Source organism: Cucumis melo, chromosome 7, assembly GCF_025177605.1.
Source record: "Cucumis melo cultivar AY chromosome 7, USDA_Cmelo_AY_1.0, whole genome shotgun sequence".
In the NCBI taxonomy this organism is placed as follows: Eukaryota; Viridiplantae; Streptophyta; class Magnoliopsida; order Cucurbitales; family Cucurbitaceae; genus Cucumis; species Cucumis melo.
The window spans coordinates 1358670-1381259 of NC_066863.1; the positions used below are offsets into that span (position 1 = coordinate 1358670).

Genomic DNA, 22590 nt, shown 5'->3' on the forward strand with positions numbered 1-22590 from the left:
CTCGTGGACCTACATTTTCTTTTCTCACGTTATTTTGTATATATATATTTAATATTTAATATATATAGCAAAGTCCTGGTACACGACTTAGCCTAAATTGTTGTTAATAGTTTACGTTCTACCTATTTTTGACATTATTTTTAAAAAATATATTATTAAAAGAAAATATTCAAAAATTCTTTACTCAATGAAAAAAAGAAAGCTCTTTTTTTTTTCTTAAGGTCGAAAAAAGATGTCAGCTTCGGATTGAAATCATCTATGAAAATTTAAAATCAATCCCTAGGAAAAGGACAAGAAGAGTCTCCAAAGCATAGATCTTTGAGAAACCAATGTAAGATTGATACTCTAAGAGGACATTGCTAACTTTTTCTAACATAAAAGTTTCCAAATTATGTATAAAAGAAAAAACATTTCGTGTTCCTTATTAATCTTATAAATAGCTGGTTCATCTTCTTTGAGCTTCAGTGTTTGGATTTTCCACTTCAATTTTCCGATTCTTTCACCAATGGATCAATTCAAAGGTCAACCTCGGCTCCCGAAATTTGCCGTTCCGAAACGATACGATATCTACCTCAAACCAGACCTTTGCCTTTGCAAATTCTCTGGTTCTGTTGGAATCGACATCGATGTCCTTTCCGATACTCGATTTTTAGTTCTCAATGCCGCCGACCTTCTTGTTCATGTTGCTTCTGTCTCCTTCACCAACTGGAACTCCTCCAAGGTATCGAGTCTCTCTTTCTTTGTTCACTCTGAGACTCCGTTTTTTGAGCGTTTGGAGGATTTTAAGTGAGGGAACTGACGTAGATTCTTCGATGCATGTTTTCGATTTTGCTCTTCATTTGTTTCTACAAGATTATTGTCCATTTTCAGCTCTTGTGATGGAATTGGATTTTCACGGTGTTAAATTTCGGAGTGAATGATCGAGTCTGAACTTTCTGCTGTGTTTTAGTTTTTGAAATTTCAAGGTGACTGATGATGGTTCTTGTTGCCTTTGAGCATTTCGAAATTAGTATCTGGAATGTTGCCTTCGCTGGTTAATGGGTCACATAAAACCTTTCCAACTGTCTTGACGACTAAAAGTTATGTGAACAGAAGTTCAACATGTTTTCTAATGACAAGTGATTAGCAGCCGTGTGTTTCCTATGAAACTTTGTAATTTTGTTTATGCATTGTCGATTTTATCTGAAACTGTTTGGAAATAGTTTTGACGCTTCTTTGACGAACAATTGCTGGTGCAGGTTATCCAGCCTTCAAGCATTCAAGCGTGTGAAGTGAGCCAGATTTTAGTTTTGGAGTTTGCAGAGACGCTACCATTTGGGTTAGGAACATTGCGGATGGACTTCGAAGGAATCTTGAATGATAATATGAAAGGATTCTATAGAAGGTAATTTGGTTGCATGTGAGAGTAAGAACTATGGATAGAAATGAAAAAGAAAAAAATTGTTGAGATGAAAATGTTGGGTCTGTATTGAATAATTTGATTGCTTGATGCACACTGAAATATGTTAATGGAAAAGGTGTTAGCACCGGCGGATTTATTATAGGCCCGGGGCCTAAGCCGCCCTCAATTTTATCGTCTTTATATAATATATATAACGAAAACTAGTTATTTTTTAATATTTGTAGGTAGCTTAGTGGTTGCCCTTTTTGTTTGCCCTCTTCCAACCCAAGTTCAAATCTTACTTATGTAAGTTATTTTCTAGATTTTTCTTTTTTCCCCAAATTACAATCCTTCGATTCCCACCTAAGAAATAGAGCTCCCCTCAATAAATTTTCTAAATCTGCCACTGGGTGTTAGTGTTACTGGTTCCTTTAATAAGTTTCAACTCACCCAAAACTTGATATATAGTGATCATAAAACTAGCCCAAGCTGTAGGAAAACTAAAGGGATAGTACTTCTCTTCTCTTACAATAATTTATCAAATTTTTCATAGGATGAAGAAGGTGTTAGAATTCCTAATGTTCAAAATAAGAAACTGGTTAAGATTTTATTGTATTTTAAAGTTTTTTCCTTATGCGGTGCTTCAAAATTGAGCAGTGGCTTTCTGTGTGTTGAATCACACTCCTCCCGACTTGCGTGGAATAATTTTCTTCTGTTGCCTCAATTTCTTAACAATAGAAACTGATTATTGTGAATCTTTTTGAACTTGAATGATAAGGATTTTTCTTTTCGTTCACCAGCACTTACGAGTACAACGGTCAGAAGAAAAACATGGCTGTTACACAATTTCAACCAGTTGATGCTAGGCGTTGCTTCCCTTGCTGGGATGAACCTGCTTTTAAGGTGTTAGCATCTCACTTTCCATCCCCTTCCCCATCTCACTAAAATATTTAAATCGCCTTTATTTCTTCCACTAAGTAACTCTAGAAGGGACTACTCTGGCACCATGCTGAATTGACATGGAAATATGATATCTAGTCTATGTTTTTGTTTCTTCGAAGAATTATTTATTTATTGGCTATCAAGTTGGATAGAAGATTCAAAATGGAGGAATCATTTTGTGAAGCTTGATATTGTTAGAAGTGAAAAGCATGTAGTCCAGGAAATAGATTTCACATTTATAAAAGCTCAATATTAATTGCATTTTCTAACAATATTTGAGTTGTAGAAAATTTCATCCATCAAAGGAGTTGTTCCTTTTATAACTTCTAACACGATAAATAATAATACATATTGAAATAAATTCAAGACTAGTTTTGACCTATAATATAAATTAAGAACTATTTGGAACTATTTTAATAATACGGAGAAATTGTGAAAAGCGAGTGGCAGGAATGATGTTTAAACCTTTAGCTTATTTCTACCCAATTGACCTGCTAAGTCATTGCTTTAATCCATTCACTATTGATAAACAGGCTACATTCAAGATCATGTTAGATGTACCATCTGAACTAATTGCACTTTCCAATATGCCAATTGTTGAAGAAAAAGTGAACGGCGATTTGAAGACGGTTTCATATCTAGAATCACCAATTATGTCCACATATTTGGTGGCCATTGTTGTTGGTTTATTTGATTATGTGGAAGATCATACAACTGATGGTAAAATCATAAATCAGAATTTCTTATGCATACTAAGGGCACTGTTAGTAATAGAATGAATTTACATCTTAGAAGGGGTCAAAGTTCGTGTATACTGTCAGGTTGGAAAGGCAAATCAAGGAAAATTTGCATTAGATGTTGCTGTTAAAACCCTTGACCTATACAAGGAGTATGTTAATTCACACGGTATTATTTCATCCTGTTAAGATACTTTCTTTATCTACATGAACAATTGTGCAATTTCTGCAGATATTTTGCTGTGCCATACTCTCTGCCAAAACTCGACATGATTGCAATTCCTGACTTTCCTGGGGCCATGGAAAACTATGGTTTAGTTACCTATGGTGAGACTGCTTTACTTTATGATGATCAGCACTCAGCAGCTGCTAACAAACAGAGGGTGATCAGCATATCCGACATTTTCAAAAGCATACTTTACGTTCATAATTTAAATTAGAGTGTTGCAGACTCTAATTCCCTGATTTTTTTTTTCATTTTTTTCTTCTATTTTCTCATTGTTAAGGTGGCAATTGTCGTAGCTCATGAACTTGCGCACCAATGGTTTGGTAACCTTGTAACTATGGAGTGGTGGACAGATTTGTGGCTGAATGAGGGATTTGCAACATGGGTATTCCACTTTCATTATGTTTTCTTGATTTTTAACCTGAAGATGGAGAAATGCTAGTTGATATTCATTTTATCTCATTTGTGTAGGTGAGTTATTTAGCAACTGATAACTTGTTTCCAGAGTGGAAAGTATGGAATCAATTTCTGGAAGAATCAAACCATGGTCTTACTTTGGATGGGCTGGCTGAATCACATCCAATTGAGGTACATGTGTTACTGAAAGCGGGCAGCCATGACCTTTTCCTTTTCCATGATCACTTCATTTTTTTTTTCAGTATACTGGCTGTCTTAATTAATGACTGTTGTAATTAGTTGTTCAATTTAAAGAAGCATATTTTTCGTTCAGGTTGAGATAAATCATGCCAGTGAGGTTGATGAAATATTTGATGCAATTAGCTATGGAAAAGGTGCATCTGTTATTCGAATGCTACAGAGCTATCTTGGTGCGGACTGTTTTCAGGTTGTTTAGTGATTCTATTTCTTATCTAAAAATTGAATCATTTTGTGCCTATTAATCCAACCCATTGGACTGGGCTATATGACTTGATCAGAAATCATTGGCTTCGTACATAAAAAGGCACAGTTGCACAAATACAAAGACTGAAGACTTATGGGCTGCTCTAGAGGAGGGATCTGGTGAACCCGTGAACAACTTAGTGAGTTCCTGGACCAAGCAACAAGGTTATCCAGTTGTCACGGTCAAAGTGAAAGATGAGAAATTGGTGTTTGAGCAGGTCTCTCTTTGTTTGTTTGTTTCATTTGATCAAATTAATTTATGAATTGATTATTCTTAGTTTTAACATTCAAAGTTTTCATTTCATTTCGTAATTAACTCTTGAGGGTTTTTCATTGACATTGCAATTGACAGTCAAGATTTTTGTCGAGTGGTTCCTCTGGAGAGGGGCAATGGATTGTTCCCATAACATTGTGCTGTGGCTCCTATGATGGGCGCAAAAATTTTCTGCTGCAAACAGAGACAGAATCTGTAGACATCAAGGAGTTCCTTGGTTGCTCCATCGGCAAATGCTGTGGTGGAAATGATAAATACTGTGATTGGATAAAGCTTAATGTAGATCCGACTGGTTTTTACCGGGTGAAATATGATGAAGATCTTGCAGCTAAGCTTAGAAATGCTATAGAGAAAAAGCATTTGACTCCAACGGACAGATTTGGTAACTAACTTTTTTAGGTTCCACATTTTGATGGTAGTAACAAGGAGTAGCTAAGGTTATTCTTTCAACAGGTATTTTGGATGATGCATTTGCCCTGTCTATGGCTTGCCAGCAATCAGTTACCTCTTTGCTTACCTTGATGGGTTCTTATAGAGAAGAACTTGACTATACTGTGTTATCGAATTTGATCAGTGTAATGTTTTCACCTAGACTTCTTTTTTCCTCTTGCCGCTTTTATAATCATACTTAGAGAGCTTATTCTTGGCAATTCTTTTATAGATAAGCTACAAACTTGAAAGAATTGCAGCCGATGCAGTTCCTGAGTTGCTGAACAACCTAAGACAATTTTTCACCAACATTTTCCAATTTGCAGCAGAGTAAGATATTTCGTTTGTTTTCCTTTCATTCTTCGTAATCATCTATGCAGGATTTTTTGGCCAGGACTTAAATGATATTTTTGCATAACCCAAGTATGTTGTCATTAGTTATGATAGATATTATTTTATAGTTGAGTATTTGTATGAGATGCGGGCATTATTTTTTGGCGTTTAGAATATAGCATAGCACTGTTGAAGCTTTAGCTTGATCTATTAAATGATGTGCTTTCTTGCCAGCCCAAAAAACTTTGGGTGCTTCTGGAAATCTAAGTGACCCCATTGCTTAGCTTGGAGTTTCTGGATCCATCTTAATTTGTGATTTTCCCCCCCTAAATCTTTTGAACTGGCCAAGTTATTGTCAGTTGATTTGAACCATTAAATCTGGAAGACCAGACAGGAGACATTGGCTTAATTTCCCAAATTATTAGCCTCTACAACTTTATTGTGGTGATATTAAAATTAATGGGTTCAACGTAAACCATTGGGCCGTTCGTGTTGTGGTCAAAAGGGTAAGGCTTACTACTAAGATCTTTTGAAGTCATGATTTAGAAATATTGCAGTCATATCCTTGAAATATTAAAAATCTTTTGAGCGTTTCATTGCCTGCTGTGTACAAATACAAACTACATAAAAGTGATGTTCAACGTAAATTGTCTTGCACTATTTGTAGTTTTTTTTATTTACACGTTCAAATTAATTTGCAGGAAACTTGGTTGGGTCCCCAAACCAGGCGAAAGCCATCTTGATGCAACGTTGAGAGGAGAAATTTTGACTGCTCTTGCTCTGTTTGGTCATGAACAAACAATCAAAGAAGCGAATAGGCGATTCCTTGCATTCTTAGATGACAGAAGTTCACCACTACTCCCGCCTGATATTAGAAAGTGTTAAGAAAGTGCTTTAGGATTGAAACATGCTCATGTGTGTTTATCTTTGTTAAGTTAATTTAGTCCAAGTTTGTTCCTATTTCTTAGGAATTAGTCATTCATGATTTGTAATCATGGAGAAAGTCTAGGGTCATGTTGATTAGTGGAGAAAGTTTAGGGTCATGATGTTAGTGGAGAAAGTTTAGGATCATGATGTTAGTGGGTAGTTATTTTTAAGACTTTAAATACTGTATTTTTCTTTGAATGTAATTGAAATGAATTTGTCTTCAATTTGCCATTGCAATATTTATTTTTACTCTAGAAAATAACAATTGGTATCAGAGCTCTCTTCTTAAGGGATCTGTGAGTGTGAGTTGTTGTGTCATGGACGCCATAACAAGTTCTAGTTTCACTTCAATTTCTCCATTGATATTTGATGGAGACAACTACCAAGTTTGGGCAGTTCGTATGGAAGCTTATATGGAAGCTTTGGACATTTGGGAAGCAGTGGAAGAGGATTATGAAATTCCTGCTCTTCCAGACAATCCTACCATGGCACAAATCAAAGCGCAAAAGGAGAAGAAGACAAAGAAATCCAAGGCAAAGGCATGTCTGTTTGCTGCAGTCTCATCTACTATCTTCACTAGAATTATGACTCTGAGATCAGCATATGAGATATGGAATTATCTCAAGTCAGAATATGAGGGAGATGAAAGAATCAAAGGAATGCGTGTGCTAAACTTGATTCGAGAATTCGAGTTGCAGAAGATGAAGGAAACAGAATCAATTAAAGAGTATTCTGTTAGGTTATTGGACATTGCAAACCAAATCAGATTACTTGGTTCTGTGTTCAAGGACTCAAGAATTGTAGAAAAAATTCTTGTATCAGTGCCTGAAAAATTTGAGGCATCTATTTCTGCCTTAGAAAATACCAAAGATTTGACTCAAATCACTCTTGCAGAGATACTCAATGCTTTGCAAGCGCAGGAACAAAGAAGAGCCATGAGGCAAGAAGGTGCTGTTGAAGGAGCCTTGCCAGCGAAGCATCATGAGAACGTTAGGAACAATAAGAAGAAGAAGTTTTTCAAGAAGAATCAAATTTCTACTAGAGAATCTTCAACTTACAACAAAGCAGGAGTCAAGAAGGGATCCTATCCTCCCTGTTCACATTGCAATAAACAGGGTCATCCTCCTTTTAAATGCTGGAGGAGACCAAACGCCAAGTGCACCAAATGTAACCAAATGGGGCATGAAGCTGTAATTTGCAGGAACAATAATCAACAACAAGGTGTAGAGGCCAAAATTGCTTATCAGGAGGAGGAGGAGGAGGATCAATTGTTTGTGGCAACATGCTTCGTGGGTGGTGAGTCAAATGAAAGCTGGCTGATTGACAGTGGATGTACCAACCATATGACTCATGACAAGGAGTTGTTTAAAGATCTGAAGCCAACAAATATCACCAAAGTCAGAATTGGCAATGGAGACTACATCTCAGTCAAAGGAAAGGGGACTATTGCGATTGCCAGTTGTAAAGGTACAAAGCATATACAAGATGTTCTTTTTGTACCTGACATTAACCAAAATTTGTTGAGTGTGGGTCAACTTATTGAAAAAGGTTTTAAAGTTACTTTTGAAAATGAATATTGCTTGATTAAGGATGCAGCAAATCAAGATATTTTCAAAGTAAAAATGAAAGGAAAAAGTTTTTCACTTAATCCTTTAGAGGAGAAGCAATCTGTTTTTGCTCTCAAAGAAGATGAAACACAGCTTTGGCACAAAAGAGTCGGTCACTATCATCATCAAGGGCTGCTACAACTAACGGAGTTGGCACTTGATTTTCCCAAGCTTAGTGAAGAAATCTCAAGCTGCAAAGCGTGTCATTTTGGAAAGCAAAATAGGAAGTCATTTCCCAAGTCATCTTGGAGAGCCACTAAAAAATTGCAGCTCATTCACACAGATGTTGCAGGTCCTCAGAGAACACCTTCTTTAAAAGGTAGTCTCTATTATATTGCTTTTATTGATGACTTCACCAGAATGTGCTGGATTTTTTTCTTGAAGTTTAAATCAGAGGTTGCTCATGTCTTTTGGAAGTTCAAGGCAAGAGTTGAAAATGAAAGTGGTTGCAAAATTCAAATGGTAAGGTCTGACAATGGGAAGGAGTATGTTTCGGCAGAATTTGACAAGTTTTGTGAAGATTCAGGCATAAAACATCAACTTACAGCTCCTTACACTCCTCAACAAAATGGAGTTAGTGAGAGGAGAAATAGATACATCATGGAGATGACAAGATGCATGCTGCATGAAAAGAGTTTGCCAAAGAAGTTTTGGGCAGAGGCAGCAAATACAGCTGTATTTCTTCAAAATAGGCTTCCCACAAAAGCATTGAAGGAAAAGACACCATTTGAGGCATGGTATGGGTACAAACCATCATTGAAATTTCTCAAAGTATTTGGTTGTTTGTGTTTCACTCATGTTCCACAGAGCAAGCGTGACAAACTTGATAGGAGAGCTTCACCGGGTGTCTTTATAGGCTATAGTTCTATCAGCAAAGCCTATAAAATTTTCCAACCACAAACTGGAAAGATTGTCGTGAGCAGGGATGTTCACTTCGAGGAAGATGAAGAGTGGAACTTTGATGATGCAGAGAAGAAAGGTCAGACCTTGGAAAAGATGAAATTCAAGTTTTTTGATTCAAGCATTGAAGAGGAAGATGACAGGCAGAATGAAATAGTAGATGATGCTTCCGTGAGAGGAACAAGGTTGCTTTCTGATATTTATGAAAGGTGCAATGTTGCTGTGTGTGAACCTGCAAACTATGCAGAAGCAAAGAAAGATCAAAGGTGGATAGCTGCAATGGAGGAGGAGTTGTCAATGATAGAGAAGAACAAAACTTGGATCCTTGTTGACAGACCTCAAGATAGGAAGGTAATTGGAGTTAAATGGGTGTTTAGAACCAAGCTTAATGCTGATGGCTCGATTAACAAGCACAAAGCCAGGCTTGTGGTTAAAGGGTATGCTCAAATCTTTGGTGTTGATTACTCTGATACTTTTGCTCCTGTTGCTAGAATGGACACAATCAGGTTACTATTTGCAATAGCTGCACAAAAGGGGTGGAAATTGTATCAGTTGGATGTCAAATCAGCTTTTTTGAATGGTGTCTTACAAGAAGAAATTTATGTTGAGCAGCCCGAAGGATGTGAGAAGCAAGGTGAAAGAAATAAAGTCTATCTTCTCAAGAAGGCTCTTTATGGTTTAAAACAAGCTCCAAGAGCTTGGTATAGCAAAATTGATGAACATTTACTGAGCTTGGGATTTTTGAAAAGTCTATCAGAATCAACCTTATATGTTAAGCACAATGGTACTAACATTCTTATTGTTTCACTGTATGTTGATGATCTACTGGTTACAGGAAACAATGCAGATCATATTCAAAATTTCAAATGGGAGATGATGAAGATGTTTGAAATGACAGATCTCGGGCTCATGTCCTACTTCCTTGGCATAGAGATCAAGCAAGGGCAAGGTGAAGTTTTCATTTGCCAGAAAAAATATGCAAAGGAAATACTAAAGAAGTTTAAGATGGATGAGTGTAAGGCTGTAAGCACTCCAATGAATCAAAAAGAGAAGTTGTGCAAAGAAGATGGTGCTGACAAAGTTGATGAAGGATATTTTAGGAGTTTAATTGGTTGCTTGATGTATCTCACAGCAACAAGACCTGATATTTTGAATGCTGTGAGTATTTTGTCTCGTTTCATGCATTGTGCAAGTGAATTACATCTTAAGGCAGCAAAAAGAGTGATACGATATGTCAAAGGCACAAGTGATTTTGGTGTTAAGTTCACTAGGGGCAAGGAGTTCAAACTGATTGGTTTTTCTGATAGTGATTGGGGAGGTTCCATTGATGATATGAGAAGCACTTTAGGTTACTGTTTTACTCTTAGCTCTGGTGTTTTCTCTTGGAGCTCGAAAAAGCAAGAGATTGTAGCCCAGTCCACTGCTGAAGCAGAATTTATTGCTGCAACAGCTACTGCCAATCAAGCTTTATGGCTGAGGAAAATTTTACTTGACCTTGATCTGGAGCAGAAGAAAAGCACGGAGATTCTTGTTGATAACAAAGCGGCTATTGCTATTTCTCATAATCCTGTGTTTTATAAGAAGACTAAACATTTTAACATCAAGTTATTTTTTTTAAGGGAAGTGCAGAAAAGTGGAGAGGTGATTCTTGTCTACTGCAAAACAGAAGATCAAGTTGCAGACATATTAACTAAACCGTTGCCTACTTGCAAGTTCGAGTTTCTAAGGTCAAAACTTGGTGTTTGCAACTCCTAAAGCAAGGAGGAGTGTTAAGAAAGTGCTTTAGGATTGAAACATGCTCATGTGTGTTTATCTTTGTTAAGTTAATTTAGTCCAAGTTTGTTCCTATTTCTTAGGAATTAGTCATTCATGATTTGTAATCATGGAGAAAGTCTAGGGTCATGTTGATTAGTGGAGAAAGTTTAGGGTCATGATGTTAGTGGAGAAAGTTTAGGATCATGATGTTAGTGGGTAGTTATTTTTAAGACTTTAAATACTGTATTTTTCTTTGAATGTAATTGAAATGAATTTGTCTTCAATTTGCCATTGCAATATTTATTTTTACTCTAGAAAATAACAGAAAGGTATGCTCCAGAACATAAAGAAGCGCAAGCAACTAAGCAAGCATTTTATATTTATAACTGCTTTATCTTTTCCTTATCATAATGTTTCAGGCGGCGTATGTGGCCGTAATGCAGAAAGTCAATGCTTCAAACAGATCTGGTTACGAATCACTTTTAAGAATTTATAGAGAGTCTGATCTTAGCCGGGAGAAAACACGCATTCTGAGTAAACCACATATATATTTTTTTAATCAACGTATCAGTGTCCTTTTGTTTAGTATTCATATGATTATTTCTGTTTCTTCTTAGGATCCTTGGCATCTTGTCCAGATCCGAACATCATTCTCGAATTTCTCAACTTTTTGTTATCGTCTGAGGTACTCTAGTAGTTTCTTAATACACTCGAACTATTTGCATCCAAGACTCAAGATACTGATCTTTTTCCCACTTGTTTAGGTTCGTAGCCAAGATGCTATTGTTGGACTCGGTGTTAGGTGGAAGGCACGTGAAACAGCTTGGACTTGGCTGAAGGTGATACTCAAGAAGCAAAAAATATTACCATTTGATCAAAAGTTTTTTCTTACAATGGAATCACTCACACGTGTTTATACACACACATATATGTATGCATGTGTTTACATACATACATACATACAACTTAAAGAAACAATACGAGGGCATTTAGGAATACCCAAGCTCACAAAAGCCTCTAGCCCCTCTGTGGAAAGGGGACTAGAAAGAGTAATAACAAAAAGTCTTGGGAAGTCTTAGACATAGAAGGCCAAAGAACTTGCTGTTAGTAGCAAGTATCTTTAAAAATCTAAGTCCAAAAGGAACTTCACTCGCACAATATATTGTTGTTGTCTGTATTTAGCATGTCTCTATTTGATCAACACCATAGTTCCCAGGGTTGTATGTTTAATCATATCTCATCATAATGAAACAATGTCAATGCAGATAAAGTGGGAAGAAATCTCAAAAATCTTTGAGTCTGGGTTTCTTATCGGACGCTTTGTCAGTGCCACCGTCTCTCCAGTTAGTCCACCTCTCTTCTTTCTCTTTCACACTACTTCATTATTAATTAGTTTCTTCTCTAGTTCTCCCCTACAACCAACCTCTTTATCTTTTATTTTCGCCTTGCCATTTCAGTTTGCCTCGTATGAAAAAGTTAAGGAAGTTGAGAAGTTCTTCGCAAGCCGTGTTAAGCCATCGATAGCCCGAACATTGAGGCAGAGTATCGAGCGTGTTCACATCAATTCGAGATGGGTTCAGAGCGTCCAGAAAGAGCATGATCTTCCTGATGCTATAAACGAGCTAGCATGGATGCGATATTAGGTTTTATGAATATGAAGCATCTTTGGAGATAAGGCTACTGGTAAGTAACCGTTTATTCTGTTAGATTTATGAATGAACTCCAACCAATTTCGCCACCCCATAATAAAGTAGGCATAACCATCATCCCTTTTCTTTCGTCTTTGTCTGCTTGCCCATAGAAAATAGGCTTCAATTTGGTCGCACTATTAAAATAATTGAAGATAAAGCCATGATGTTTATTTGAGGTAAATTGTACGCTCTACTTCTAGTTCTCCTTTCCCTTTAGATTATACCTTATTTATCTATGGAAGGTTGCACCCATACCTTACTAATTTTTTCTTTTTTAAAATTTGTTTCATTGATAATCTCTGAGCATCTGCAACGTTCGAGTTGAAAGAAGTTTGGTGAACTAATTCCATAGATTAAAATATTGCTCTCCGTCATTTAGATAAATTGGAATAATACTGATCCAAGTAAAAGAATTACCCTGAAGCCCTCCTTTGACAGCATCGAAGTTCTTGTATGTATATCCAACAAAGCTGAGATCTTTGGGAGTCAATAGTATCTGGAACAAAGTAATACTAATTCAAACCTATACACTATACAAGCATTGCATACATTGAGAAAGTAATCTACCAAGATTATTGCTATATTTGTTTATGATGATAATGTATTGGTTTGACGAGGGTACTTTTTTTTGTAGGAAATATCCCCTATGGCCTATTTGCAGAATTACTTGTCGCCAAAAGAAGAAAACGCAACTGTTACAAACCTTCCTTGACGGTCCTGAGCGACGTCATAAATACATCAGAACATGCTGCAATTCAGAGCTCAAGAATAATAATGCATTATGCGTGTAAATTTGCTTGGAATTATACACATAGCAAAAAAAGAGAAGAGGCTTAAGATATTCAGTAATGCAAAGGGCAGGATCAAGATGAGAACATGTTTGTTTGGATTGCCACCCTAAGTCCCAAATTCTATATTGAAATTTAGAATAGTTTATATTCGACTCCAAATAAAAACAACAGTGACATTATTGGAAGTTCATGTGTGTAGTATTGTTGTATAATTTATCACCTAAATTAAATGTCAAAGGGGCAATGCTAAATTTGTCTTTGTTTCTATATGGAAAGTGTGACAAACATACGCATTGAAACTCATCATTATCGAAGTGGAGAGTGGCTGAGAAAAATGGATAAGAATATAGTTTCAGTAGAACAGATGATATAGACTACCTTTGGGTTAGCCATTTCCTATTTAGGAAGAAATTCATAAAGCAACCCTTTTTCCTTAATATTTTTTTAGGTTAATGATTAACAATTAAAAGTTAATGATTAACAAAGATAATAATTAAGTGTATAATAATATTTTTAAAATATTGCATAGTTTGGAGAGGAGCGAAGCCACTCGACTGAATTTAAATATTAAATGTTACTACTAACACTACAATAAGTGCATTCTGGTATCTTTAAATTGACAATTCATGTGGTCCATGTCCATGCATTTACATGTTGCATTAAATTGAATTACATTGAGTAATCTTGTAACTTAGACTCCCTGTTTGCAAAAATAATCTCAAATAATTGAAATTCAATACTATTTTAGATTATCAAATAACCTAAAATAGAAATTTGTCATTGAGTTCTTATTAGTATGATAATATAATTATGATAGAGACTACAATATCAAATTAGATTAAATTAAAATGGCTAAGCTCGTCATTTAACCTTTTAAACTACTGTGCTATAACGATAACAAGAGCTAATGGCCAACCATTTTCCTATTAAGAAGAGACATTTAATTACATCAAAATCTTAATTAATTATTTGTAACTAAAATTTAATTAGGAATGACCAATTAACGAGGTAACGAACACTGAAATTTCTAGTTAATTAATTGAAGCTTTCCATCTCGTTGGTTCAAGAAAGTAAGTTGACTAATACAACAAAAAGCACATTCTGCTACCCATGACATAATAAGTACGGACACCTACGTGGAACTTTAACAACAATCCATTGGCCTAACATTAACCGATGATTAACCGAGGAACGCCGGTGGAACACACTAAACAACCGGTTAAACGCGGGTACTGACGCCGACGGGATGAGGGAGTAGGAGACGCCATTTTTGTCAAGCCACGTGGCCGAGCTCGGAGATAAAACAGTGGCTAAAACGGAGAGACCGAAGAGTGGAGGTTAGAACTATAGCGTAATATTTGGGATCAAGCTTCACCCACGCAGAAATGGCGAAGCTTATTCAGATGACCTACGACGTTTCTGTTCGTCTTGCATTAGCTTCTCTTGAACGGAATTTGTTGCCGGACGCCGTCGTAAGAACGTTCACCCGCTTGTTACTCGCTTCTCGTCTTCGCACCGGTTACAAACCTTCCTCTCAACTTCAACTCTCCGAACTCCTCCATTTCGTTCACTGTAACTTCTTATACCTCTCCCTCTTTCTCTTTAAGTTATTAATGGAGATTCAACTAGTTATCAAATGATATTATGTTGCCCATGGTGGTTGTTTTTTTTACTATTTCTGCAGCTTTAGGGGAAATGCCCATAGCAATTAAGACTGATAAGCCAAAAGCTCAACACTACGAAGTACCGACCTCCTTCTTCAAGTTGGTTTTGGGGAAGAATCTCAAGTACAGGTAGTGAAATACTTGGAAATTCTTATTGCAGCTATTAGAAGAATTTACTTTCTATTTCATGCCACAGATATTCGTATAAGATGGATATGAATTTCTGATTTAATTATATGTAATGTGTACATGTATTGTAGATGTAGTGGTGCATGTTTATTGTATCATTGTAGTTTGATTTGAAATATGATATTGTAGTTCTGTATATGAGCAGAGGATGAATATTACTGTGATTTGTGAAGTTTTTCCCTCTTAAAAGTGGGCATTTAGGAGGTGTTTGGAGAGAGCTAGAATTGATCTGGATGAATGGAGATCAGATAAGTGTTGAAATGCACGGGATGGAAAAAAAATGAAATCGAAAAAAGTGTAAACGAAGAAAAATAGAGTTTAATTGAAAACTGTTGAAACGAAATAAGTTTAATATTATAATTCGGGTTTAAAATGTTCAATCTTAACATAAATTTTGGATTACATTATAAATGTATTTTAAAATTATTAGGGTATCCAAACACCATAAAGAGCGAGACTGATTTTGCTTGATTGGGGACTCTTATGGGCCCTTTTGATTTCTTTAATTCTCTCATAAAACGTTTGCTTTTTCTATTGATAAAACCTAGTGTGTATTGTTAGATAGATAAAACCTAGGTGATAAAGAGCTTCAACTCTCTTAATTCTAACAGTTCATTATCCACTTGCATGATCTATTGCTGCAGTTGTTGCTATTTCAATGACAAATCAAGTACTTTAGAGGATGCTGAGGATGCAATGCTACAAATGTATTGTGAAAGGTCACAGTTGAAGGATGGTCACACCGTTCTTGATGTTGGATGTGGCTGGGGGTCGCTCTCATTGTACATTGCCCAAAAGTATAAGAACTGCACGGTAACGGGAATTTGCAATTCAATCACGCAGAAAGCTTACATCGAGGATCGGTGCCAGTAATTAGCTTTCTTCCACGTGCTTTAAATTTGATTTCAGATTTGTTAATTGCTCAACACGAAGTTGGGTTTGGTGTCTTTTAAGTTCTTTTCCATAGTAGATGATAGTTGCTACGTGGTTTCAGGGATCTCCAACTGCATAATGTCAACATCATAGTTGCAGACGTAAGAAAATATGAAATGGAAACTGAATATTATGACAGAATATTTTCTATTGGAATGTTTGAGGTAACTAATTTCCTGTAGTAGTTCCATTTTCTTAGGCGAATTTCGACGTAGTATATAAGTTCTATTGGTTTTTACTCGAGCAGCATATGAAGAACTACAAGGATCTTCTCAAGAAAATATCAGGTTGGATGAAACAGGATAGCCTCCTATTTGTTCATTATTTTTGCCACAAGGTGTTTGCCTATCACTTTGAGGTATGCTTGATTCAGCTTGCTAGGGTCTTAAATTACTGGCTTCTTGATACAATGCTGCTCACGTTTTATGTAGTAGAGATCTTTATAAATAGGAAATATTATGTATTTCTGACCATTTTATGGCCAAATTTATGCAGGATGTAAATGAAGATGATTGGATTACTAGATACTTCTTTGAAGGTGGTACGATGCCTTCCTCAAATCTACTTCTCTATTTCCAGGTGGATAAGCCGCCTTCCCCTATGACTATTATCTCTTATTCATATAGGTTTTTTAAATGTGCATATGGGTCTTACAAAATGAAAAGAAGGGGCATTTTGGCCCATTAGGTGGAGTTAACAGGTCTGAAGTTAATATATGTTGTAGTGAATAAGTTTGTGTCGACCGTGTAGAGTTATAAGATGTACTTTTTCAATATAAATGTGAAAAGTAGAAAAAAATAAAGATGAAGTTGCGGAATAAATGTGAAAAGTAAGATAAGAGGAAAATAAAGTTCCTCAATAAAGGTAAAAAGAAGAAAAGAAGAGAAAGATGAAGATGAAATTATTCGATAAATATGAAAACTTAGTGTGTACTATTGAAATTGAGTTGTTTACACCAACTTAATTAAGTTGATGGGCCAAATATAGAGATGTCCAATTTCTCTACAAGGACCCGATTCCCCCAATTAGGCGTAGAATGGGGAGGTTATGGGGCAAAAATTTTCCCATGAACTAAATGGGAACGGGGATGAGAAATGCATTTCCCGACCCCACCATTGCCCAATTACCCTTTATTTATTTAATATAGTTATAGGTTATGTTGTTATTATTATATAAATAGTACATTTAAATTTGTTTGATTGTTTATTGGCCAAAAATAATGAGTGCCTCTAAATTCAAAATTTAAATTTAGACTTTGTATATGTGAATAAATTGACTTATGTTTATTTCCTTCTACTAAAAGGTTTAGTTTCTTTTTATCAAAATTGACTAATTTATCCTTAAATTCAAATTGTGAGGTAAAACTAACAATAATAAGAACTTTGTAATATATTTAATTATTTAATTAGAATTTTCTTACCTTAATGATTCAAATTAATTGGTTTTGTTAAAAAAAAAAAAAACTAACGAAACAAATTTCCTGTAGTGAATCCGATCCCTGCAAATTCCTTGTGGGGAATTTTCGCTCTGATCCCATGGGAATTTCATGTTGACGGGGAATGAAATGGGGAGTGGGGATGGGGACGGAGAACGACATCTCGACCCCATTGCCCGTGGACATTTCCAACCAAACGGTCTTGTCTTTGTTTGACTTTTCAAGTGTTTGATTTAGAAAATAAAGTCGTTTTGAAAAAAATAATAAAATATTCAACAATTACTTAAATAGTTTGAACATTTTTAATTTTATTTCAAACAATTTTTATAAAAAAAAGAGTTTAAATAATCATGATTTAGAAAATATTTTTTTCTCAAATAAGTTGAATTAGGATAAAGTCTCTTTTGATTGTGTTATACTTCAATGCTATTGCTAAGTGTTCGTATATCACATGTCATAACGATCTAACTATCATTAAAGGATGTCCGAAGTGTACAAATAGATAATCTATTCGAAAATCTATACTCGATTTTACTATTATTGTTGAGAATTATTTCATCATTTCTTACATTCCATCAAAATATGCCGACACTCTAACTAGGTGTTATGACCAACTGAGAATTTTATAATAAAGTTACCCACAAGAAGCTTTAACTTGAGTTGTACCATTTTGCTTGTTCCATTCAGGAGGAGGTTTCAATTGTAGACCATTGGCTTGTGAATGGCAAGCACTATTCTCGAACAAGGTAACACCAAACAATTTTAACAATTATCACATATAGTCGATGGAGTTTATCACTAATAGATTTTGCTGTAGATTTTGTTATATTTGTAACCTTTTTATAAATGTTATTACACACTTAATTGAAATCCCTACAAATGATATCTAATGCAATTACCCTTTTAGAAATGTGATAAAAAGAATATTTAATATATCCTAATGCAGTGAAGAGTGGCTGAAAAGAATGGACAAGAACACAGCTTCAATAAAACCAATAATGGCCACAACTTATGGGAAGGATTCGGCTGCGAAGTGGACTGTTTATTGGAGAACATTCTTTATTGCAGTGGCTGAGTTATTTGATTACAACAATGGTGAAGAATGGATGATTAGCCAGTTCCTGTTCAAGAAGAAATGATGCAAGCAACAAAGCTCCTGTGGTTAAGCAGCCATAGAACAAGGTGCGATTTTTATCATGAGCTTGAATGATTGAATTTCTTCCTTTGATCTATTAGTTTGGTGAAGTCATATGATCCAATATGTCCTGTTTATTACAATATTTGTACTTTTAGTCAGATTATTATTGGCACCACATAGTGTCCCTTAAGACCATACTCTTTTTATCTTTACTAATTTTTTTTTTTAAAAAAATTGTTTCATTGATAATCTCTGAGCATCTATAACGTTCGTTTGAAAGAAGTTTGGTGAACTAATTCCATAGTTTAAAATATCGCTCGTTCATTTAAATAAATTGGAATAATACTGATCCAAGTAAAAGAGTGAAGCCCTCCTTTGACAGCATCAAAATTCTTGCATGTATATCCAACAAAGCTGAGATCTTTGGGAATCAATAGCATCAGGAACAAAGTAATACTCCTTTGACAGCATCGAAATTCTTGAATGTATATCCAACAAAGCTGAGATCTTTGGGAATCAATAGCATCTGGAACAAAGTAATACTAATTCAAACCTATATACTATACAAGCATTGCATACATTGAGAAAGTAATCTATGCTAAACTTGTTTGTGATGATAATGTATTGGTTTGATGAGGGTATTTTCTTTTGTAGGAAATATCCCCTATGGCCTATTTGCAGAATTACTTGTCACCAAAAGAAGAAAGTGCAACTGTTACAAACCTTCGTTGACGGTCCTGAGCCACGCTTTCCTGGTATAGATGGATCCAACTGAAATCATTTTCAAAAAGTTAACTATTAGAATGAAGTTAGTTTACAAACATACATCAGAACATGCCGCAATTCAGAGTTCAAGGATAATTTAAATTTGTTTGGAATTATACACACAGCAAAAAAAGAAAAAAAAAGGCTTAAGATATTCAGTACTGCAAAGGGCAGGATCAAGATAAGAACATGTTTGTTAGAACGGTTCCTAACTTGAAAGAGGAAAGTATGGTGGGTGAGGATTTGAATAAAAGACTAGACATTAGAGAATACTACCAATGTCATGCAGGTGTGTTATGTGTAGATGTAGAATATAGGTATCTAAAGTTCTGGGTATCAAGCTCTCCATTGTCCTCAGGCTTAAATGCTGTCTCCATTTCATAAAGCCTATCCTAGACGACATCTTTGAACCATGGATGGGCCTGAAACAAACTCTGTATTCCTATAAGTTGCTAAGATTAAAAGAAAGACTACCTGTAAATGCTTGATTGTTGTAGTGGATACTTTGATTTGGTATGCTCCTCCAGTACAACCTACAAATGAGATCCTTTGCTTCAATTATCAACTTAGCATCTTCTGGGAACTTCAAGTGATTTTTCCAATGAACAATCTGTCAGTAATTGCTCGATTAGTATACTATTTATGTTCCACTAAATTACTATTGGTTAGGATTTCCATCCATTTCCAGAAATGTTATAAACGTACGGGAAAAAGAGGTTAAATAACAATTGTTTCGTCCAAAAGAAAATCATTAGATATTGAAGTTCGGGACTAGTGGGATTAAAGCTTCATAATATAAAGGTAAGGCCCATTTTACCTTTCTGCAGCTGGTGATTGGATCATCGGAGTAAAATGGAGGGCAATCCACGAGCATTTCATACATAATCGCACCAAGGGACCACCTGAAGGAAATTTGGTTAGACGGAATAACGAAGACATGCATAAAAATATGATTTACTTCTTGATAAAAAAACATGCGTAACGCAGTTTAGGGTGCTGTTCAGAAATAAAAGACATGATGGCAATCACCATACCAATTTCCTCTGGTTCATTTGCCAATGGTGTAACTCTTCACTGGGACTCTTTCAACAGCTGCTCCTCTTATCATCAACATCCATTGGTTCTGCCAAATTTCATCATCCATGGCTTTATTTCATGTAGTGCTGATAGGGTTAAATAATCCAGTGGCTTACAGAGACCAAAATCAGAAAGTAAAGATAGTTCATGACCTTGCAAAGTTTATATATAGCAGAACTCAAATTTAATTGTATAATTCTCTCATCCCAAAAAATGTATTTGTTTTAGTTGATTCAAATAAATATTCATGGGCGAGAATGAGAAATGTCGGAGAACATGATAAGATCGTCAAATTGGTGTGAGAAGACCACGCAGAATATGTTCCCATTAACAAATCTATTATTACCGAGTCCAACTAGATCGTTACGCCATGCAGACATTTCCAAGCATAAACAGCAATACCTACATCTAAATGCATCAAGCAGATCAACTTTTATTCCATATCGGAAAATGGTGATAGCTTGAACATAGTTGAACAGATGACATATAAATAAATAAAAAAAAAAAGAAAAAATAGAAATGATGAATGCTATCTCGGTAATCACATTTTACCTGCCCCCTCGTCAGCATTTCAGATTTCTTTCAACTTCTTCATTGCATATATATTGCCAGATTTCTTCTCACGACACAATCGAACCTGATATTGAGCCAAACAAAACAATAGAATAATGTAAGAGTCAATGGAAAAGAGAAAAGAAATTACAAGTAATTAAAAAAGAAAAGAAAATAATAATATATTGGAGATTAACATTTTAATAACAATTACTTCAATGTTTCACAAACTTAGAATATGACGATAAAATTAAAAATTAAAAGAAAAAAACACAATAATTAAACAAGTTAGAACAGAATCACAATGGTGAATTTTTTAAATCATGTTTTCATCTTCTCTTGTTCTTACTTCCAATAAGAAGAAGCAAAAAGCCCCAACCAACCACCCGAAAACAGTTCCATTTACTCAAAGCCATCGCTCCTTATTGTTCCAAAATATCAGATCCCCCAAGCTGCCTATAGGTTGGGTGTTAAAAACCATGACCTAACACTTAATATCATGGACGGATTCTCAACATCTGCCTTCTCAATTCAACCCTATTTTCATAAATACTTTTTCGAACTGTCCTATTTTTCTAAATAATTTTTGCAAATGGCCTATTAATATAAATATACGCTAAAACCTCTCAGCTTTGGTTGTGTTTCTTTGTTTTTTTTTTTTTTCTTTCTTTCTAAGAGTTGGATTATAAATTCAAAAATTCTTTTTAACCAAATAAAATTTATTATTGAAAGTTGGAGAATATACAAATATAAATTTTAAAAAATGATATCTTAAGCCATTTAAAATCTTAAAAAAATAAAAAATAAACTTGAAATCATACATTTATTTAGTTAAGATAGGAGCTCCTCGACTTTACGTCCCTTTATCTATAGTATATATATAAAAGCTCCTACGTGGAAAATTTTTTTTTAGTCTGTTTTACCCTTTTGATTATAAGTATACTTAATGATCATTTGATGACAATTTTGTCATTCAACTTCAATGATGGATAGTGGATGAATTTGAACAATTCCTTTCTGTCTCTTTAACCATTTCAATATTTAATTGAAAAATATTTATAACCCTAATTAACATGGTAGTGGAAGAATTTGTATAGACATGATAATAAATTCAAGAAAGTCTTTTAGAGTTCTCTGACCCACATTTCTACCAATTTATTCAATATAAATGTATGGTACCCTTGTTTCTTTATAGCAACAAATCATTATTAAATGGAGAGGGAAATGCTATGAGACAAGAAATATGATAAGAGGAAATTGCAACATCAATTAGGAGAAAAGAAAAATGCAAGAAGACAAAGATTTATTTCTTTGGTGTTAGAAATCTATACAAATATTTTCTTTCATTTTCTTTGTAAATATTATATATATATTTTTTTCATTATCTTTTAGTTATATAGATGAGTAGAATGAAAATTTTTCTTCCATGTTCTTTTCTATTTTATTTTTTCTTTTATTTTTTTTTAGCTAAAATGAGAAAGTAAAATGAACATAAGAACTTATTTTTCATTATGTTTTTATCTTAAATTAGTATATCTCTTTGTTATGTTTTCTAGATACATTCTAAAATTTTTCATTTTTTTCGGAGAACATATTTTTAAATTTAAAAATTAGTATTATTATATTACTTAACTCTCTTTTTCTTTTTTTTTTCTTTATAACTTCTACTTCTTTCAATAATCTTCAATGATATAATATAATTCAAAATTATGCAATAATTTAGAGATATAATATTAACTTTTAAAAAAAGTAAATTAAGTATTATCACATCTTAATTCATAGCTAAACTTGAAATAAAGAGACTAACAAAAAAAAGTTGCATCCACTATTTGATAGAAATTAATTTTGAAATATTTCTATCATTATCAATGAAATATTAATTCTAAATAGAAGTAAGAGTTAAAAAAAAAAAACTAGTATGTATATAAAGATACACTAAATTTA

General features: G+C 34.6%; 3 protein-coding genes across 6 annotated transcripts; 2 read left to right on the plus strand and 1 right to left on the minus strand.

Moving 5' to 3' along the window:
* The first annotated feature begins 416 nt into the window (after nt 1-416).
* Nucleotides 417-13160, plus strand: LOC107990275 (aminopeptidase M1-like). Its single transcript, XM_051087842.1, has 20 exons — nt 417-721; nt 1239-1384; nt 2182-2284; nt 2857-3043; nt 3119-3212; nt 3293-3443; nt 3567-3671; nt 3758-3874; nt 4017-4130; nt 4222-4404; nt 4539-4842; nt 4914-5035; nt 5122-5219; nt 5924-6099; nt 10829-10945; nt 11029-11096; nt 11176-11250; nt 11677-11754; nt 11869-12094; nt 12737-13160. Exons 1-19 carry the CDS (start codon nt 506-508, stop codon nt 12052-12054), a joined length of 2640 nt encoding a protein of 879 aa, XP_050943799.1. The 5' UTR covers nt 417-505; the 3' UTR covers nt 12055-12094; nt 12737-13160.
* A 925-nt stretch (nt 13161-14085) lies between these two features.
* On the plus strand, nt 14086-19582 carry LOC103493681 ((S)-coclaurine N-methyltransferase-like). 2 transcript variants are annotated; one of them, XM_051087843.1, is made up of 9 exons: nt 14092-14465; nt 14578-14686; nt 15391-15615; nt 15741-15843; nt 15927-16037; nt 16175-16258; nt 17802-17860; nt 18061-18296; nt 18907-19582. In XM_051087843.1, exons 1-8 carry the CDS (start codon nt 14279-14281, stop codon nt 18251-18253), a joined length of 1071 nt encoding a protein of 356 aa, XP_050943800.1. In that variant the 5' UTR covers nt 14092-14278; the 3' UTR covers nt 18254-18296; nt 18907-19582. The 2 variants fall into 2 exon arrangements, with proteins under 2 accessions (XP_050943801.1, XP_050943800.1); XM_051087844.1 differs by lacking the exons at nt 17802-17860; nt 18061-18296; nt 18907-19582 and adding an exon at nt 16348-16981 and having other exon boundaries at nt 14086-14465; nt 16175-16316.
* On the minus strand, nt 18496-21219 carry LOC103493682 (serine/threonine-protein kinase CBK1-like). Of its 3 annotated transcripts, none has more exons than XM_008454538.3 (7): nt 20996-21219; nt 20647-20731; nt 20052-20140; nt 19835-19919; nt 19492-19627; nt 18976-19023; nt 18496-18778 (listed from the first exon to the last, which is right to left on the minus strand). In XM_008454538.3, exons 4-7 carry the CDS (start codon nt 19898-19900, stop codon nt 18558-18560), a joined length of 471 nt encoding a protein of 156 aa, XP_008452760.1. In that variant the 5' UTR covers nt 19901-19919; nt 20052-20140; nt 20647-20731; nt 20996-21219; the 3' UTR covers nt 18496-18557. The 3 variants fall into 3 exon arrangements, with proteins under 3 accessions (XP_008452760.1, XP_050943804.1, XP_050943803.1); XM_051087847.1 differs by having other exon boundaries at nt 20640-20731; nt 20996-21203; XM_051087846.1 differs by lacking the exons at nt 20647-20731; nt 20996-21219 and having other exon boundaries at nt 20052-20565.
* Nucleotides 21220-22590: the final 1371 nt, after the last annotated feature.